This window comes from Heloderma suspectum, chromosome 17, assembly GCF_057233095.1.
Source record: "Heloderma suspectum isolate Gila_16-S chromosome 17, 16-S_ref, whole genome shotgun sequence".
Taxonomy (NCBI): Eukaryota; Metazoa; Chordata; class Lepidosauria; order Squamata; family Helodermatidae; genus Heloderma; species Heloderma suspectum.
The window spans coordinates 9,390,586-9,409,022 of record NC_139474.1 but is presented as its reverse complement, the minus strand read 5'-3'; the positions used below and the strand labels follow the sequence as shown (position 1 = coordinate 9,409,022).

Here is an 18,437-nt window from a genome sequence, read left to right as displayed (position 1 = left end):
TAAGTGGGGTGCTGCCACTGAAAAGGCCTTGTCTCATGTTCCCTCCAGCTGAATTTCTTTTGGTGATGGGACAATACAAAAGGGCTTCTGAAGATGATCTCATCCTATGGGCAGTTTCATATGGGAGGAGGCAGACTTTCAAACGTCTTGGCCCTAGGCCACATAGCACATAAATTAGCAGTAGCACCTGGAACTGGATCCAGAAACACATCGGAAGCCAGGCAATCAAGATAAGATCAGTATGATATGGTCTGAGGAGTGTGCACCAGACAGCAATCTGGCTGCGCATTTTGCACGAGCTGCAGTTTCCAAACAGTTTTCCGGGGCAGCCCCATGTAGGGCGCAACGCAGTAATCTAGCAGAGAGATGCTGAAGGCATGTATTGCTGTGGCCAGATCCACCAACAGGGCTCCCAGCGGCACTAGCTGTACAAAAACAGGAAGCGCGCCCATCCCATACTTCCTGCTCCCCGTAGACATGCACCGTGCAGCAGCACGCCCAGACAACACTATTCCACAGAGACAGCACGCGTGTTTCAGCTGTGCGCATGCACACACACAAAGCCTCACCCTTCCCGGCTGCGCAGCCGGGTCCTTTCCACCAGAGTGAGCTGGGCGTTCTGCTTCTTGTTGAGGCTGCAGATCTTCTTCATGTGTTTCCGCCGGAGCTCCTTCAGCTCACGGCATTGCTTCTTCAGCAGCTTCACAACGGCCTTGTGCTGCTGCAGCTCCTCCACGGATTGGGGGGACACCTCTGGGAGAGAAAAACGTGCATGATGGTTTTCAGAGTAACACAAACCCTGCCCAGCAAGAAGAGCCTAAGACAGACAGATTTCACCAACCCCTGCCTGTACGCTTTCAAGTTTCTCTACGCAGCCATAAGGACTAGGAGCTTGATTAAAACAAAAAACACTAGCACAATGAAAGCAGATTCCCAGGGCACAGAATTCTGTGCTTCCTCTATGCCATCGCATGGGGACAGCCCAGCTCTGATCCTGCCCGGAGGCAGGACTTTTGGATCTGGATGACCACCAGTACCATTTAACGCACATCCCACAATGCAGCGGTGCTGGCACAAATGGCTCCCCACTCACCTGCCAGGATGCTGGCGATCAGATCATCCCTCTGCACTACATAGTTGAGAGGAGGAGAGAAAGAGAGAAAAGTAAGGAATTGGGAGTTACTTTGGGGAGGGGGACGTGAGGACACCTTTTAAAAAATTCACTCCTATAACAGCGGTCCAGAGAAAGGTGGGGAAGCATATTCCCAAAAGCACTTGCCCATTCCAGGACAAGGTTTGTGGCAGCAGCAGCACACACGCACACAGCCCTAAAAATAAAACACACACACATACACCCCACCCCGCTAAAAATAAAACACTGAATTTTGTATTCCTGTTTCTAGGAGGCTTAGGACAGCTCATGCTTACTTACTGTCAGGATTCCTTTTACCCACACTGAACTTCAAACCCCGAAATCAAACACAGACCAGAGACTTCAATCTACTACAGCTTTTAATCCATTACCACAAAGGGTCATACAGATGCAAATTCTCAGTGACCTCAGTCTGCAAGGAAATGCCTTCAGGGCGTTCAAAAGGTAGCAGCTGCCACCATTTGAAAGAAAGGCGGGCTCACTAGCCTAACTTAAGGGGTGGGGGGAGCGCTCTCTCTCTCTCTCGCTCTCTCTCTCTGCTTCTTAAGCACCACTGTTCACTCAGGGCCAATCGGGTAGACCTCCTAAGTTCCGCCCCGGCCATCTCCCTCTTGGCTCTGCATCTGCGCCTTGCATCTATTAATTCAGACTCACAAACACCGCCTCTCCCTGTTTGCTGTCTCTCACAGCGGCGGGTGAAGAGGGACCTTCCTCCTGCAGCTGGACCTTTGGAGCCTGAGGAGCCTGCCTGGCCATGTCTGGACTAGCCTGGGAACATTCCTCCCCCATGTCTGGCGGTTCTTCTTCAGAATCTGAACTACTCTCCCGCTCCCTGCGCTCAGAAGCACTCCTGACACTTACAGTATTACATTTCTATACCGCCCAACAGCCAAAGCTCTCTGGGCGGTTCACAAAAATTAAAACAAGCTCTTGACAGCAGGCAATATATACTACAGCAGAAGCAACGGCAATCGTCCCAGCCCCGCTCCAGGGAATACGCTTTGACTGTTTCGGGGAGCGGGGAGGGAGCCAGGACAGAAGGGAAGGAAAGCAGGGCTGCCGCTTCCAGGTTGTAGGGGGTGCAGTGTGGCAAAACAAAAGGGTTAGGTGGGAAACCCAGCCGGCCCTGGCAGAGGAAGAGCAGCTTGAAAGTCATGGCTGTCTAAGATGCAGGGGAGGAAATGAGCCAAAAGACTCAAAAGAAGAAGGCAGCGGGGGGCGGGGGGAGGACCATTGCTTAGTGGAGCTCCTGCTTTGCATGCTGAAGCTCCCAGGTTCAAACTCTGGCATCTCCAGTCCTGCAGGTGATGGAAAAGACCCTCCTCTGCTTGACACCCTGGAGAGCCACTGCCCAGAAGAATGGACAGCCCTAGACTAAGTGGACAGATGGCCTCACCTCCTCCAAGGCAGCTTCCTAATCAGGGTGGGGCGGCAGGCTGGGAGAGGGGTGGGATGTGGCCGCACCTGAGCATATGAATGCCAAAGCAATGAATGTATCATGTATAAGAAACGAAGGATTGGTGCCCAAGTTTTGCATTTTTCCTCCTCCCTCCCAATCCCTTTTCCTTTTGTGTCGTCTCTTTCGGACTGTAAGCCTGAGGGCTGGGACGGTCTCATTACTAATCTCCGCTCTGGGAGCCTCTGGGGGCTGAAGAGCGGGGTCAAAATGCTGTCAACACATAAACCTCCTTCGGCGATCAGGGAGCCACGACAGAGGCAGTGAAGCCAGAAACTCCAATGCCTGTCGCTGCAGAAAGCGCAAGTGGGTGGCTGGTAGGCGGCGAGCTGCTGTTGCACGCGGGGCGAGGAGCTCCAGCCCTGCGTGCCTCCACTTTTAAGTGCTGACCTTGACTGGGGACGACACTGGGGCTCCGGGTTGGAGAGAGCAGGGCAGGCGGGGGCTTCTGGGTCTCCTCGGCGGGGCCGGCAGCTGCACTCAAGGAGCTTCTCGACAGCATCTCGCTTGGTTTCTCTGCATTCTCCTGCTGGCAAACACAGGGGAGTGGGGGATATTAACAGGAAAGGACAGGCAGAGGCCAGCTCAACACACCCGCTGGCTTTCCTAACACTCTTCCCCGCAGGTCCCCTCCCATGCTTCCCCCTTCCTCCCCGTGCCACGACTGCCCTCACCTCACTCTCGCCTATCAGAGCTGCCAGCTGTTTGGCCCGCTGGTCCATTAAGCTGACGTGCTTAATGGGGTTAATCAAAGCCTCTGCGTAATCTGAGGAGGAAAGGAGGAAAAGAACGTCTGTAAGTCTGCATGCACAAAGCAGTCCATTTTCCACACCAGTTGTGTGCAGTGGTTAGAGCAGGCTTCCCCAACCTGGTGCCTTCCAGATGTTTTGGACTTCAGTTCCCATCAGCCCCACCTAGTATGGCCAATGGTCAGGAATCCTTGGAGCTGTGGCCCAAAATATCTGAAGGGAACCAAGTTGGGGGAAAACTGGGTTCGAGTGTCAGACTGGAACCAGGTTCAAATCCCCACTCAACCAGCTAGCCACACTCACACTCTCTGCCTAAGCCACCTCGCCGGGGGGGGGGGGGGGGCGCAGAGAGCTCTGTCGCCTTGAGCTCCTTGGAAGGAAGGTGGGCCTTTCACACCTGCAATTTCCTTCTGTTGAATGCAATTGCCAGTTGCACATCACATTCAATTTAGCCCGAAGATTTCTTCACTCAAGCAACAGTCTCTGCATATAGAGGCGCATGCACCAGCACTGGCCGTGACTCCTGTGAGTTATGCAATCCGCGCCCTCCCCCTCATGCTTCCGCGCCTCCCCACTTCTTATTCCCACGGTGCTCCCAATATTCTCTCAGACTCTATTCCCAAAGAAATAGGGGATCTTATCTCTGTCTCTCTAGGGCATCTTGAGAAATGCATGGGGGTCAACTGACAGCTACCAGCCATACTTCTTGAAAGGGAAACCTCCATGTTCAGCACCAGCGTACCTCTGAATACCAGTGGGTGCATGCATGTGTGCGTGCGTTCTTCATGCCTGCTTGTGCAGCCATCCCAGGAGCATCCGGTTGGCCCCTGTGAAAAGCACGATCCTTAGGGGGGTTTTAAAGAAGTTTTTTTTTGTACTTCTGGAGACCTCAGAGGTTGCCCCAAGCATGCTGACAGATACCCCCCCTCTTGTTTCTCGGTGCCCCCCATTTCGGCTACAATCTCATCGGCACTCACTATCTGCGTTTGCTATTAGAAGGAGCGAGGGCAAAATGGAGCCTCCAGTTTCTGAGGCAGTGTGCCACTGAATGCTAATCGCTGGATGGAGCAGCAGCGGAAAGGGCTGTTGCCGCCATGCCCTGTTTGTCGCCATCCCGGAAGCCTCCGGTCAGCCACTGCAGGAAGCAGGATCAGATCGATCTTTGGTCTGATCCAGCAGGGATCCTGTTATGTCTTTATATCATCTGTACTGGGAGGTGGGAGCATGGGGGAACACATGGCCCACAAGATGTTGTTGGCCTGCAACGCCCATCAGCCCTAGCCTATATAGCCAGTGGCGAGGGATGATGGGAGTTGTGGTCCAACGACATCTGGAAGGTTGCACATTCCCCATCCACAAGATTCTACACCCTTCCAGAATGTCTCCCCGGCCCCCGTTCAACCCAAGCCGCCAATTACTTTGGTGATCATCTGGGATGTAGTCGTAGGCCTCTGTGTAGACCAGCAGTGCCGGGAGACAGAGCGGCTGGTTGCTCTCACTACGCAGACAGATGTAGTGGTACCCTGTGCGGCAGAGGGAAAACACACACACACAAAGTCAACACAGAAGTGTTCATATAGGGTTGGACATTCCAGGGAAGAAGGTATTAGCAGAGGCCATCATGCTAAGATGGCAAGGGACTAATTGCATGCATGAAGCCCCAGTTCCATCAGTTCAATGGCACCTCCAGTAAAGAAAATCCGGCAGTAGGCACTAGGACAAAATCCTTCTCTGCCTGAAACCCTAGAGTGCTGCTGCCAGTCAGTCCGTATCAGCCTTCCTCCACCTGGAGCTCTCCAGATGTTTGGGGCTTCAATGCCCATCAGCCCCAGAGAGCATGGCTAATGGCCAGGAATCCTGGGAGTTGTAGTCCAAAGCATCAGTAGGGCACCAGGTTGGAGCAGACAAGCCCTGGGCTAAATGGACAAATGTTCTGACCTGGAATAAACAGTCTCCTATGTTGATAAGCGTTATCCCTTATTTAACAGATTATATAGAACACACACACGCAGGTACAGAGGAGAAACAAAATACAGTAAATAGTGGGGCCCAAAGGCCATGAAAGGCAAGTAGCGGGGCTCTGATATTGGTATGCACAGAACAAATGCATACAAGATAAGAGCCACATTTCCTGCGATAGATCAGCAGAGCAGAGCTAGAAATGTAGTTATTATCTCAGCCGCTGTTCTTATCTGGCACATATTTGGCTCTCTTTAGAAATGTCACAGCCCCGTTGCTACTTCTTGTATTGCATGGCCTTTTGCCCCACTGCTTAAGATTTCCCCCGCTGCCCTCTGTGTGCGTGCAGAATGAATAAGATCCCCCACCGGGGATAACGCCGTAGCCTTCTGACAAAGCAGGCGCTAGCCAGTGAACGTTTGTGCCACAATATGATGATCATGCTGAGCATTTCTATAGCACCCAATAGCCAAAGCTCTCTGGGCGGTTTACAAAAGATTAAAACCTTTGAAATACAATATAAAACATGATATAAAAAACAATTGACAAAGCTATTTAAAACACTCAACAATAAACATTCCAGGACAAGTTAAAACCTTAGCATGTGCTCTGAAACTCCGGGGAGGAGAGGAAAGTCTTAACCCGGCATCGAAAGGATGACAATGTTGGCGCCAGGCAGACGTCAGTGGGGAGAGTGTTCCACAAACAGGGAGCCACCACCGAGAAGGCCCTCTCCCTTGTTGCTGCCCTCTGAACCTCCCTTGGAGGAGGCACCTGGAAGAGGGGCTCAGATAACGATCAACCTTTACTATACAATCCTATACATCTGTTCTTCCCCAACCTGATGCCCTCCAGGTGTTTTGGACTGCCGCCCCCATCAACCCCAGCCAGCACGGCCAATTATCAGGAATGACAGGAGTTGTAGTCCAAAACACCAAGTGGGGAACCAGCTTGGGAGAGGCTGCTATACATGTCCACTCAGAAGTAAGGCTCCACGAGTTCAATAGGGCTTACTCCCAGCAAAGTGGCTATAGGACAGCAATCTATGTCCTTTTTTTATATGCTATATAAATTATATTATTACTCTTTAGGTATTGAGCTCCTACTTAGGCCGTTTTATTGTAGATGTTCCATAAGCATATCAGTTATAGATTATAGAATTATAATTAGTAAATCCCTGTTTCTTCAGTGATCTTGATTTATTATTAGGTATGCTCTTTTTTGTTGACTTTATTTTGTTGACTTTATTTTGAAATAAAACAAGATTTCATTATAAAAAAAGAGCCTCTTCGAGGGGAAAAAAGTGTTTTCAAAAGATGGGCAATGATTTTCTCAACCCAGAGAGGTGATGCTGCACAATTATTCTGGAATAGTTTTGGGCGTCGGAATAAAGCCAAATGCCACGTGAGGAAAAATAAACTGGGCAAACCCCACAGTGCATTATGAGACAGAGCACAAAAATGCTGAGGTAACCTGACTGGGTTGAGTTTGTGGGAGAGGATGGGGAGACACATGGGGTGTGGCTCACCTGAGCAGATGGCGGAGACGGGAAGTATCCGGTGCCCAACAAATTTCCCCCCCTCTTCAAAGACAGCTATACGCAGCGAAGCTAGCGTAGGAAGCACCACCTGAGGGGACAGAGACGAAGCATTCACTGCCTAGGGTGGGGACAGACGGACAACGCGACAGCCCCTCTGCACAGATCCTCTCATGATGTTTAGAATTATAAAGCTAAAGATGACCCTGGAGGCCACCTATTCCATCCTGTCAAGGGCTCCTTGGAGGCCTCTCTCAGTCTAATCCAGTAGCCAAGTCCAGACACAGACAAAGGGATTCCTTTCAAAGTTTTATTCTTCTTTTACAACTTAACAGCTATACTGTTTGCAACTGGATCTGAGCAGCACAGTACCTATGCCCTAAGTTGGAACAGTTGGTCCCTGTTTGAAAGGGAATTACTGGCAGACCCCTGAACTTAAGGACTAGGGAGAGTCCCTCCCCTTTTCCCTTGGATCCTCTGGGCGCAGCCGTTGTTTGCGCGCCAACCGGGCACTCCGCCTCCTTTCCACGCCCTCCATCTGGCGCCGCTCTCTGCGTCTGCGTTGCGCGTCCACCAAGTCTGCTATCAGCACTCTGTTACTCCCTGGACTGCTACCTAAGCTAGGAATGTTGGTGAGAGGAATCTCCGTCAGCTGTTGGCCCTGGGAAAGAGGAGCGCGCTCCCCTCCCAGGAGCAACTGCTCTTCCTCAGAATCAGAACTACTCTGGGATTCTATGGGCTCAGTGTCCACCCTGACACAACCCCTACTATTCCAATCCTCAAGAGATGGCGACCCACCCAGCCTCCGCTTTAAGACCTCCATGTTTGTTTATTCATTTACTTCTTTATTACATTTTTATCCCATCTTTTCGCAAAGGAGCCAAAAATGGCATACATAATCCTCCTCCTCTTTATTTTATCCTCACAATGACCCTGTAGATTAGGCTGAGAGTCAGTGACTGGCCCAAAGTCACCCAGAGAGCTCCATGGCAAAGTGGGGACTATAACCTGGGTCTCCTGAATCCCAGCCCAACACTTTAGCCACTACACCACATTAGCTATGACACATTATCATGTTATCCATCATGTCAAACGCAAAAGGACAAAACTGGGCCCAATCCTATGGCTTATCCTGTTAATGTCGCTGTCACCATTTTGAATCTCTCCTTGACAAATGTAAGACAGCAGTTTTATACCAGGTTTACCTGTTGCAGCTTCCCACAAAGTATCCTGGGTAATGTAGTCTGGTGAGGATGCCAAGCGTGTAGCCTGGTGAGCGCTAGCTGCCCCTCACAGAACTACTATTCCCAGGGTTCAAGTGTTAAGTCATTTGACAACGTAGATATGCCTCTACATGGGTAATGATGGCAAGAAGAGACATACCCAGCACATCCTCATAGAGACTCTATTTTAGTGAATCTAGAAAGGGCATTCACAATGGTTTTTAAATTCAGCAGTCCATTTCTTACAGCTTCTTGTCTTTCAAGAGCCGAGGCCCTGCATGAGAAACCATTTCCATTCACTGAGGCTCACCTTGTGGAACACAAAAGGGTCTTCGTCCCATACTGGGTTGAAAGAATTGCCCTGTGACGTCCGTGTCCGGAATTTGCGTTTGGTGTCCACTGGCAGCCCAAACATGTCCACCTCGACGTAAATGCCAACCCGCTTGTCTGACAGGAATTGTCCTGAAATTATCTGGGGATGGGAAGAGATGAGAGAAGGGGCCAAGGTTTATTTCATGTAGAGCGAGAAGCATGAGGTGTGTGCGTGTGCGTGTGGGGGTTGTATTGTTTGAATGATTACCATTTAAGCCCTGTTTCCTCCAGTGTTTTTATATAAAGTGTTTTGACCACAGGAAAAGGGGGCGTATAAAGGATTGAAATAAACATGGCGTGGGCTTTTCTACAAGCGTTACCTTGAGCTTGGAATTTCTCTCACACACAGAAGCATGCTGAATTGAGGGCTCTCCAAATATGCTCAGAAGTATTCTCTCCCAACCAGCCTCCTCCACCACAGAGACCCCCCCCCAACATACACACACACACACACACACACACACACACACACACAGCAATCCTAGCAGGTAGCAAGTTCGCCACCACTTGCTCTCCTTGTGGTTAAGATGTAGAGTGCAAGCTATGTGCGGACAGAGACCTGAACTTTTTTTTAAACATCAGAAGAGCCCTACTGGATCAGACCAAGGGTCCATCTAGTCCAGCTTTCTGTTCCCACAGTGGCCAACCAGCTGCCCACGGGAAACCCACAAGCAGGACAGGAGTGCAACAGCATCCTTCCACCCATGTTTCCCCAGCAACTGGAGTACATAGGCACACTGCCTCTGATACTGGAGGTAGCATATAGCCATCAGGACTAGGAGCCATTGGAAGCCTTCTCCTCTAGGAATTTGTCCAACCTTTTAAAGCCATCCAAATTGGTGGCCATCACTACATCTTGTGGTACCAAATTCCATCCTTTAACTCTGCGCTGCGTGAAGACATCCTTCCTTTTATTCGTCCTGAATCTCCTACCAAACTTGTGGATTTGTAAAGCACCCTGAATGTTGGCAGCACTGCCACATCTATATCCAAGCACAAGCAAACGGATGGGTTGGAATAGCCCTTCATTTGATACAGCGAAGCCTTCGGGCAAACTTACACAGCTGTCAGTACTGGACACATTGCACCTTCCTGTCCGAGCAAAGCCACCCTTAGGCGGAGCCCCTGCCATGGTGCTCCCCTATGTCCCTAAGAGGGAAGGGGTTGGTCCACTCCATTCCCCTGGGGTGGGGGTTGCCCTACAGCAGGGGAGAGGGGCCATCAATATATTATGTTATTTATCTAAAATATTCTTGGCCATCTTCCAGGACAGGAGCCCACGCAAAGCATTGTACAGTGATAAAAATCACACAATCAAAACCGCTGCGGTAATAAAAACAGTGAACATTCCAAAACGAACAGACACCAGCGTAAGACGAAGCCCTTCCTCGCACCTTCACTTTGACGGTGTTGGCCACGATGCCGTCGATAATATCTTCCGTGAAGGGGTCGAAGAGCTTGTCCTGGCGCCGCATGAACTCCGGCTTGAGCAGGTACCCGCTCCGGCGGTTGTACTCAAAGATGCCCAGGTTCAGCTGCATTGGCAAGTCTGGGCGAGCGGAGAGAGAAGCTCAAGGGTTGGCAGATCGGGAAAGTGGGAACAGGCAACAGGCTCCTCTTCCTCTCCTTTCCCCACCCCACAAATGTCATCCTTGCACGTGAACTCTGCTCACACGGCCAACAACCTGGGGTGAGATCCCTCCCTTCTTAATTTGGTGGGAAAGGAGCCAAGAGGGCGAGCCTAGGTCTGCACAGCTTCTGGCCAACAAAGGCAAAACACATCCTACAAGCGTTGCCTGCAACCCAACAGGCCCTGAAGGCATCACAGGCAAGATGGGAAACCTCTGTGGGCTTAAGCAGGCCAGGTGGCTGGCGGTTCCCCTCCCCTGGTGACCCAGTGCTCTAAATATATTTTTTGAAATTACTCTGTTGTTAGCCTATCTACAAGCTGCTAGCCCTCATCATTATATATACATATATATATATATATATATATATATATATGTGTGTGTGTGTGTGTGTGTGTGTGTAAAAACAATGAGGGCTAGCAACTTGCTTCTGTGTATATAGGAAACAAGTTCTTAGCCCTCATCATTAGCAAAGTGAGAACGAGAAACTTGGAGACTCACCAAGGGACTGGAAATTGAGTGCCACCATTTGGCAGCCAGCATTCCAAAAGACCTGAGGCATGTAGTTGGAAGAATCCACTCGGGTACCTTTAGGGTATATCCGGCTCAGTTGATTCTTGTTGTATCTGGGCGAGGAGCATCTGTCAAGGTAACAACAGGAATGAGGACACCACAGTTCTGCCAACACATGCGGGAGTGGCTCCTCTCCAGGAAATGGCTGACGATACTTGCCATCTGCTATGGGCATTCCACAGCACCTTGACTGTATTCCACTTTCCCTGCATCCCTCCTCCAAATCAGCCATCAATGCAATGTGGAACGTGCAACAGCATAACAATGTCATCATACCATTGTTGGGAACCACCCAGAGAGCTTTGGCTATTGGGCGGTATAGAAATATAACCAGTAAATAAATAAATAAAACATAGAAAATCTCATCTAGTTATTTATATATGTATTTACGTTGTTTCATTCATTTCTTGCATTCATTTATTTAATTTCCAAGGAGCCCAAGGCAGCAAACAGGGTACTCCCCACATCCATTTTATCCACACAACCACCCTGTGAGGTAGATTTGGTCAAGAGAGAGTGACTAGCCTGAACTCACCCTGCGAGTGTCAGTCCCAGGCCTTCCCAGGCCTAGTCCAACATTCTCACAACTACAGCGCTGCTTTCCCCCAAGATAGTGCCCCAAACAGCTCACAGTATATCATGCAAACCATTACAAAATAAGAACCATTACAAACAACCATAGTGTAAAAAAATGAAAATAACTATAGTATCAGTAAATAGATATATAAAAATATTACTGCTTTTACCAATGCTGAAGGGAGTCTTAGTGGGTTGGGTGCTGTCTGAAAGTTTGCCCCCTGAAGGGCACAATCCTATGCATGTTTAGACAGAAAAAAAGTCCCACAACTCCCAGCCAGGGGCATGCTGGGAGTTGTAGGACTTTTTTTCTGTCTAAATATGCATAGGGTTGCATCCTAAATTATTGTCACAAACAGTGTTGCCACAGGGTTGGCCATAAGGCCAACACAGCTTCTTTCTCTCTGAATCACAGAATAATAGGGTTGGAATGGGCCTATAAGACCATCAAATCCAACCCCCTGCTCAATCCAGGAATCCAACTCAAAGCATCCCTGACAGATGGCTGTCCAGCTTCGTCTTGAATGCCTCCAGTGTGGGAGAGCCCGTGACCTCCCTAGGTAATTGGTTCCATTGTCGTATTGCTCTAACAGTCAGGAAGTTTTTCCTGATGTTCAGCCGGAATCTGGCTTCCTGTCACTTGAGCCTATTATTCCGTGTCCTGCACTATGGGATGATCGAGACGAGATCTTGGCCTTCCTCTCTGTGACAACCTTTCAAGTACTTGAAGAGCATGATCATATCTCCCCCCAGTCTTCTCTTCTCAAGGCTAAACATGCCCAGTTCTTTCAGTCTCTCCTCATAGGGCTTTGTTTCCAGTTCCATCATTCCCCCCGACACACACACACACATATACACACTCCACCAGGAAGGATACTCGACAAACTCCATGGGGCTGTTGGTCAGCTGCTCCAAGCCTTTTGTTTCCACAAATGAAGACATCTCGTAGGATTTCTTGCGTTCTTGGGAAGAGGGAGTAAAATGACATGGCGTTAGCATTCTTCATTAAACTTCACCCTTTCTGCCCCACCGCAATCTGCTGATGGACACGGCTTTCCATTTTCAAGGCATGCATTAAAGCAGACATAACTGGGGAGGGAACCGTAGCTCAGCAGTAGAGCCCCTGCTTTGCATGCAGAAGGCCCCAGGTTCGATCCCCGGCATCTCCACTTACAAAAAGATTAGGTAGCAGGGAGGGGAAAGGCCTCTCTCTGCCAAAGACTTCGGACAGCGGTCGCCAGTCAAAGTAGGCTAGGGTACAGAATCTGGCTCACCTGATGGCCCAAACCTGACCCACCTGACAGCCCTCTTGATGGCCTGAATCCAGCCCACCGAGATCCGTCAGATGGCCATGCCCTCTTTCACTGGCCTCACCCCCTTCCCCATCGACCACTGACCACTGGTGGTTTCCCAGCTTTTGTAGAGATCTTCCCCATTCTCAAAGGCTGAAACGTCTCTCTTAAGTTATTGGCAGTAGGAGCTTTAAGCTACAAATACGCTAGCATTTTTTTGCATTTTTGGCCCTGCCCCTTTTGCCTTCAGCCCCGCCCACTAGTGGGATGCAGCCCCCAAGAGCTTTTCCGCAATGAAATTTGGCCGTCGGGCTGAAAGGAGTTCTGCACCCCTGAAGTAAACAAACTAGGTGGACAAATAGCCTGACCTAGTATCAAGTAAAGCCAGCTTATGCCAACATCCCCACTCTGCCCTGTCCCTCACTCACTGCTGGCCACCTCGAAGGATTTGAACTTGACAGGTTCGATGTAGTTCACCAACGTGGACATCTCTTCCGTGGCGTTGACCTCGCTGCTCGCAGTGCCCTGTCACACAAAACGGGGGCAAGGTGAATGTCCAGGAGGCAAAGGGACAGGTGTGGAACAGCAAAATTAGACAGAAGCAGCGTGGTGTTTGTTTGTAAAAAGGGACTCAAGCTCTTGCAGTAACTGCTGGCAGAAAGTATGAAGGAACAGGCTTCCGCAACCTGATACCTTCCAGATGCGTTGGACTACAACTCCCAGCATCCTTCAGCTAACATTGCTGGCTGGGGGATGCTGGGAGCTGTAGCCCAACATTAGGTTGGAGAAGGCCAAGTTAGAGTTAGGGCGAAGAGGATAGGGCAGATGGAGGATGTCAATTCCCATCAGCCCCAGCCAGCATGGCTGATGATCAGGAATGCTGGGAGTTGAAATCCAAAACATCTGGAGGGCACCAGATTGGGAAGGCTGGTATAGGGAAACACGATGCGACATTTTCCTTTTTGATGACTGCTGTCGCATCAAGTTCCACCCCAAGGCCCACTTAGGATACTGAGCATGTGCCCCGAGGCATTATGGGTACACGAGGCAAAGCCAGTCACCATCAACACACACCTCGTCCGTTGTGGGCTTTTTGGGGTCCTGCTGCTCCTCCTCCTCTTCACTCTCAGCTTCACGGTCTGGACACGGGGGAGAAGGGAAGCGGGTTAGAAGCCCAAGGCCAAGCGGCTGTGGGGGTGATGGTCATTCTTAATTCCAGCAGGGCACTGACTGAGGGGGACGAGTGCATCTATACTACAAACTTGAAACTGGTTTAATGGCCATGCTTCCCATTCCCCACAGAACCTGGGAAAAGCTCTGTGATAAGGGACAGCTCTGCTGCCAAGAGTAAGATCTCACTGCACTATAATTCCCAGGATCCTCTGGGGAAGGCACAACAAAGTGACATAAAGCCCTGGTCCAGATGATCTTCTGAGGTTTCATAAAACATGGTTTTATGCTTCAGTGCCAAGTTCTTCTAACCACCCCTTCCCCTTTCATGCTGGCCTCAGTGGGCCAACCCTGGCTTGTATTACATAGGGGAAGCAGGACCATTCTAGCAGCCCTGCTGAAGACCACCGCCATGAAGGCTCCTTCTCCCTCAGCTGTCACTACCAGCTGCTGTTCCAGCAGGCTGAGCTGAAGGAAATGAGAGGGGAATATTCCATCAACCCTGCTGAAAACCATTTAAATGTTTTTCCTCTTCCCTCCCCATCCCTTTTTCCTTGTGTGTCGTGGTTTGTATGCAGGGACAGTCTTGTTTTATTGATTGCACGTAAGCCGCTCCGGGAGGCTTTTTCTCTGAGGAGTGAGATAAAAATACTTTAAATAAATAAATGTTCAGTCAGAATTCACCATTATGACTGAACCAGGGGAACTCTAGCTTAAGGTCAGTTGACAAACCAGGGAAATAAGCTAATGGAGCTGTTCACACAACACACCAACCCATACTCAGCGGTTGAGTGTGGGCTGTTTAGGACCGTGGGTTATTGTTGAACCGTTGTTTAGAACCGTAGGTTATTGTTGAACCAAGGGTTAGCTCGCTGTCTGAATGCAGCCAGGGTGACTTGTTAACCATGAAGTGGCTTATTTTTCTCAACAAGCCATCTTGAGAACCCATGGTTTGTCACTGGTCGAGGATGGTTAACAAGCCGCACTGCATGGTTAACAAGCCACCCTGGCTGAGTTCAAAAACACGATAACCCACCCTGTGGAAAATGTGTGCATTCAGACAACACACTAACCCACGATTCAACACAACCCACCCTCAAGCGTGTTGTGTGAACAGCCTGAATGTGTAATGGGAGGAGACGAAAGTTGCTTGGCCCCAACATGTGTTCCCAGCTTCATAAACTATCATTTATGAATAGTCTTTTCCAGGCCATTGAATTCCTAGTGTAGATACAGGGTCAGGCATCAGAACAAACAGTCATATGACATCCAAGTCAGATATCCTTCATTAAGTATGTGAAATGTTCTCCGGTGTTAACTCAACGGTCACCTCAGATTCCCGACAGCCATGACAACAGCTTTCTCCTCACTCCCCCTCACCCAGACAAACTCACCAATAGATTTGCGGGGTTCAACCAGCTTTGCCATTCTGTCAGCGGATTTCACCTCGCCGTTGGTCATGACTGGCGAAAGGATCTCGGCCTGTTCTGCAAAAGGAGAACCTGTTTGTGTGGGGAAGGGGACAGTGATTGTGAGGAAAAACAGAAGAGTTAGAGAGAATATAAAGGCATGTGAGAAGGGGAGTCCTTTCCAAATGGGAAAGCAAAAAATCCAGAAGGGAAAAATATTAGTTTCATAGAGTTTCAGAGTTGGAACCCTCTGCTCAGTGCAGGAGTTCCGTTTCAAGCATCCCTGACAGATGGCTGTCTAGTCTCCCTCCAGTGATGGGGAGCCCACCAGCACCACAGGCAACTGGTTCCCTTGTCTGGCTGCTCTGACTATTATGAAGTTTTTCCTGATGTTTACTCGAAATCTGGGTTCCTGTAACTTAAGCCTGTTATCTTGTGCCCTACAGTCTTGAATGATAGAGAACAGGTTGCTGCGCTCTTCAGTGAGACAACCCGTTAGGAACTTGAAAAGTGCTATCAGATCCCCCCTTAGTCGTCACTTCTCAAGGCTAACGTTCCTTCAATCTTTCCTCGTAGGACTTAGTTTCTACCCCCAATCATCTTTGCTGCCCTTCTCTGAACTCATTTCAATTTATCTGAATCCTTCTTGAAGTGTGGTGTCCAGAAATGGACACAGTATTTGAGCCGAGGTCTGACCAGGCACAGAGTAGAGTGGAACTATCACTTCCACGATTCTGAAAATTCCCAAACCTTCCAACCAGTAAGAACACAAGAGGGGTGCTTCTGTGGACCCCTCTTGTGGGGTCCACAGAACCAGCAAGAGAAAAGTGGGTTTTCTCTAATCCCTGCCTCCCCACCACAAGCCCTTGCTCCTTGGGTAGGGGTGTGTGTAACCCCAGACGTCCACATCATGTCACACCACCTGGGAGGGGGGGGATTCAGCATCCTGAGAATCTTGGCTTTCATGCCTTTTTAAAAACTCAAGTTTCTAGCCCTTATGGCTGCAAAATTTATCTAGAAAAGAGGTGAGCCGTGACATCTAAGAAGCCAGGGAGGATTTTAATTTCATCACCTGCTCCCTATTCCTTTTCAGCTGGAGACGCTGGTAATCGAATGTGGGACCTTCCACATGTAAAGCATGTCGCTCTACCTAAGCTATGGTTTCCTCCTGTGGGATCAGCGTGGCAACACACTGCATAACTCTTTTGTCCTTCCTCCTGGCTAGCCCAAAGCCAAGCAATACAAAATGATACACACTATTTCTTGGGCTTATGTTATATATGTTCCGATTGTAGAGTTAGCTGTTAAGTTCCTGGGCTTGGCTTTGGACAGCTACAGACTAAAATCAGGGCTCCGTCAGGCCCCATCCTCACAGGCTTTTAAGAAGGCCCTGAGAACATACTTTTTTACTTTGGCCTTCCCTTGATATGTTCTCTGTGTTGCTTTTATTGCTTTTAAAAACTGTATCGGTTTTTATTATGTATTTGATTATTGTATGCTGCCTTGGGGGGGGCTTCTACCCTGAAAGGCGGCCAAGAAATATTTGAAATAAATAAATAAAAGGGACATTCTTGAAAAGGAAAGAGGTATATGAGGTGAGGAGTCTGGGAAGCAAAACATGTACCTAGTGCAGGAGATCCCGGCTCCCCTACTCCAGAGGAATCACTGTAGGAGCTGGGTGTCTGTTCCAGGAGCCGCTTCCGTACGCTGCCCTCAGAGGCCTTGCCGTGCGCGCGCCGCTTCTTGTTTTTCACTAGGATCCGGCCCAACAGCTCTTGGGGACTTGGCAAGGCTATGCCAGGTTGTAGCTGCAGGTGGAGAGAGACAGACAGAGTGGGGAAAGCCATGTTAGAACGCTAGCAAGAGGAGACCCAAAAGAGAACTTGGAGACCGAGGGATGCTGGAGACTTCAGAGATATTCTAGGCCCCTTCCCGGAAATTTTCATTAAAAAAATCGAGATAAAAGGGGGGAACTATGCAAGCGGTATTTTACTCAATTGCTATAAGGCAGAAGCTTGCTCCCACTTTCCAGTGGATCTGCCCAATGAGGGGAAAGGCACAGGGATGACTGACAGGTAGGTGGCACTAATTTCCCAATTGCCTTCCCGTGAACCTAAATGGATTTGCAAACAAAGGCTAAGCCAGAGTGGGGGAAAGGCAATAGGGAGCACCACTCCATCGTGTGACCTGCAAGGCAGTGCAGAGTCTTAGACGTTCTCCTGTAGCCAGGGTGGGGAGTGTGTGGCCTTTCTGACACTGATGGATTGCCGCAACACCCATGACCTCTAGTCAGCATAGCCAATGGCAAGGGCTGATGGGAGCTGCAGTTCAACAGCATTCCCTGCCCTACAGGAACATGGACTCCAAGAGATCAACCCAGCCACACAAGTGAGCCTCCAAAGACAGAGCAGCCTGCTTGGAGCTGACAGAGACCTCCATCCCCCATCCCGCAGGTCTGATTAAGTCTGCATTGCCTCCGTTCCCACCCTATTGCTCCCCGCTCCCAATTCTTAACATGTTATCCCCCACCCCGTTTATCTCATTCCCGGAACACACCGGATATTTTTCGAAGGGATCTATAAGGAGAGCATCCCCAAAAATGCTTCGGCAGTACTCCGCCATCTTGGCCTGCTGTTTCGCCCTATGAAAAGAAAACGCAGGGAGGGGGGAATAAAAGGTTATCCATGACATGGGCCTCTCTGGATCGCCCAGCACTTGGGACAAGGTTGGCACTGCTGCAGCTACTCACGAGTCAACGTGGTTCTCAAACGAGAGGATAACGGGGAAGGGTGAAGTCTTGAAGGCACTTTCAGCAATGGCCTCTATGACTTCCTGTAACAGAGCGAGGCAGGAATAAGGACAAAGGAAGGGGTCCCCAACCTTTTGGACCAATGGGCACATTTGGAATTTTGAGAGAGTGTTGTGGGTGCTCTCACAAAATGGCTGCCATGGGAGTAAGGCTGTCCCATTCACAGAATGGCTGTCCTGGTGGTCATGGCTGGTCACAAAGCCCTCACTTCCCAGAAGCCAAACTGGTGAGACTAAAAGGAAAGCAACTTGCCCAAAGACAAAGCAGAGGTGCGGTCTGAGCTCCAAAACGTAAAACCACTCCTTTGAACCCAATTAAAGGCAGCACTGGATGGCAGCACCTCGCTTTGCAACAAGCCAGCTTCCCAGTTAATAAATTATTAATTTTTAAAAAACTTAAGAACTAAACTACAAATCAGGAGGGCCATGGAGCCTGGCAGGAACCAAGAGAGGTGTTGGAAGATCCCTGGGAGAAGGAGGCAAAAGCAGTTTTGTTTACAACAGTGAAAAGGGAGGTCATCACAGGAAGGAG

The 18,437-nt window shown here is 49.6% G+C and overlaps 1 protein-coding gene across 5 annotated transcripts in view; it reads right to left on the bottom strand.

The window, feature by feature from the left end:
* The window catches only part of PLCB3 (phospholipase C beta 3), an 83,124-nt gene that overhangs the window by 32,501 nt on the left and 32,186 nt on the right, over positions 1 to 18,437 (bottom strand). For 3 of the 5 annotated variants that reach the window (XM_084823479.1, XM_084823477.1, XM_084823476.1), the window contains exons 12-27: positions 17,847 to 17,929; positions 17,654 to 17,738; positions 16,722 to 16,905; positions 15,083 to 15,190; positions 13,593 to 13,657; positions 12,947 to 13,043; positions 12,104 to 12,188; positions 10,579 to 10,703; positions 9,844 to 9,998; positions 8,388 to 8,549; positions 6,846 to 6,945; positions 4,777 to 4,881; positions 3,284 to 3,375; positions 3,000 to 3,138; positions 1,094 to 1,129; positions 570 to 753 (exon numbers count right to left, since the gene is read on the bottom strand). In XM_084823479.1, coding sequence (XP_084679605.1) covers positions 570 to 753; positions 1,094 to 1,129; positions 3,000 to 3,138; positions 3,284 to 3,375; positions 4,777 to 4,881; positions 6,846 to 6,945; positions 8,388 to 8,549; positions 9,844 to 9,998; positions 10,579 to 10,703; positions 12,104 to 12,188; positions 12,947 to 13,043; positions 13,593 to 13,657; positions 15,083 to 15,190; positions 16,722 to 16,905; positions 17,654 to 17,738; positions 17,847 to 17,929 — 1,805 coding nt within the window. The remainder of the gene's footprint in view (positions 1 to 569; positions 754 to 1,093; positions 1,130 to 2,999; positions 3,139 to 3,283; positions 3,376 to 4,776; positions 4,882 to 6,845; positions 6,946 to 8,387; positions 8,550 to 9,843; positions 9,999 to 10,578; positions 10,704 to 12,103; positions 12,189 to 12,946; positions 13,044 to 13,592; positions 13,658 to 15,082; positions 15,191 to 16,721; positions 16,906 to 17,653; positions 17,739 to 17,846; positions 17,930 to 18,437) is intronic. The other 2 variants (XM_084823475.1, XM_084823478.1) reach the window with 1 other exon arrangement.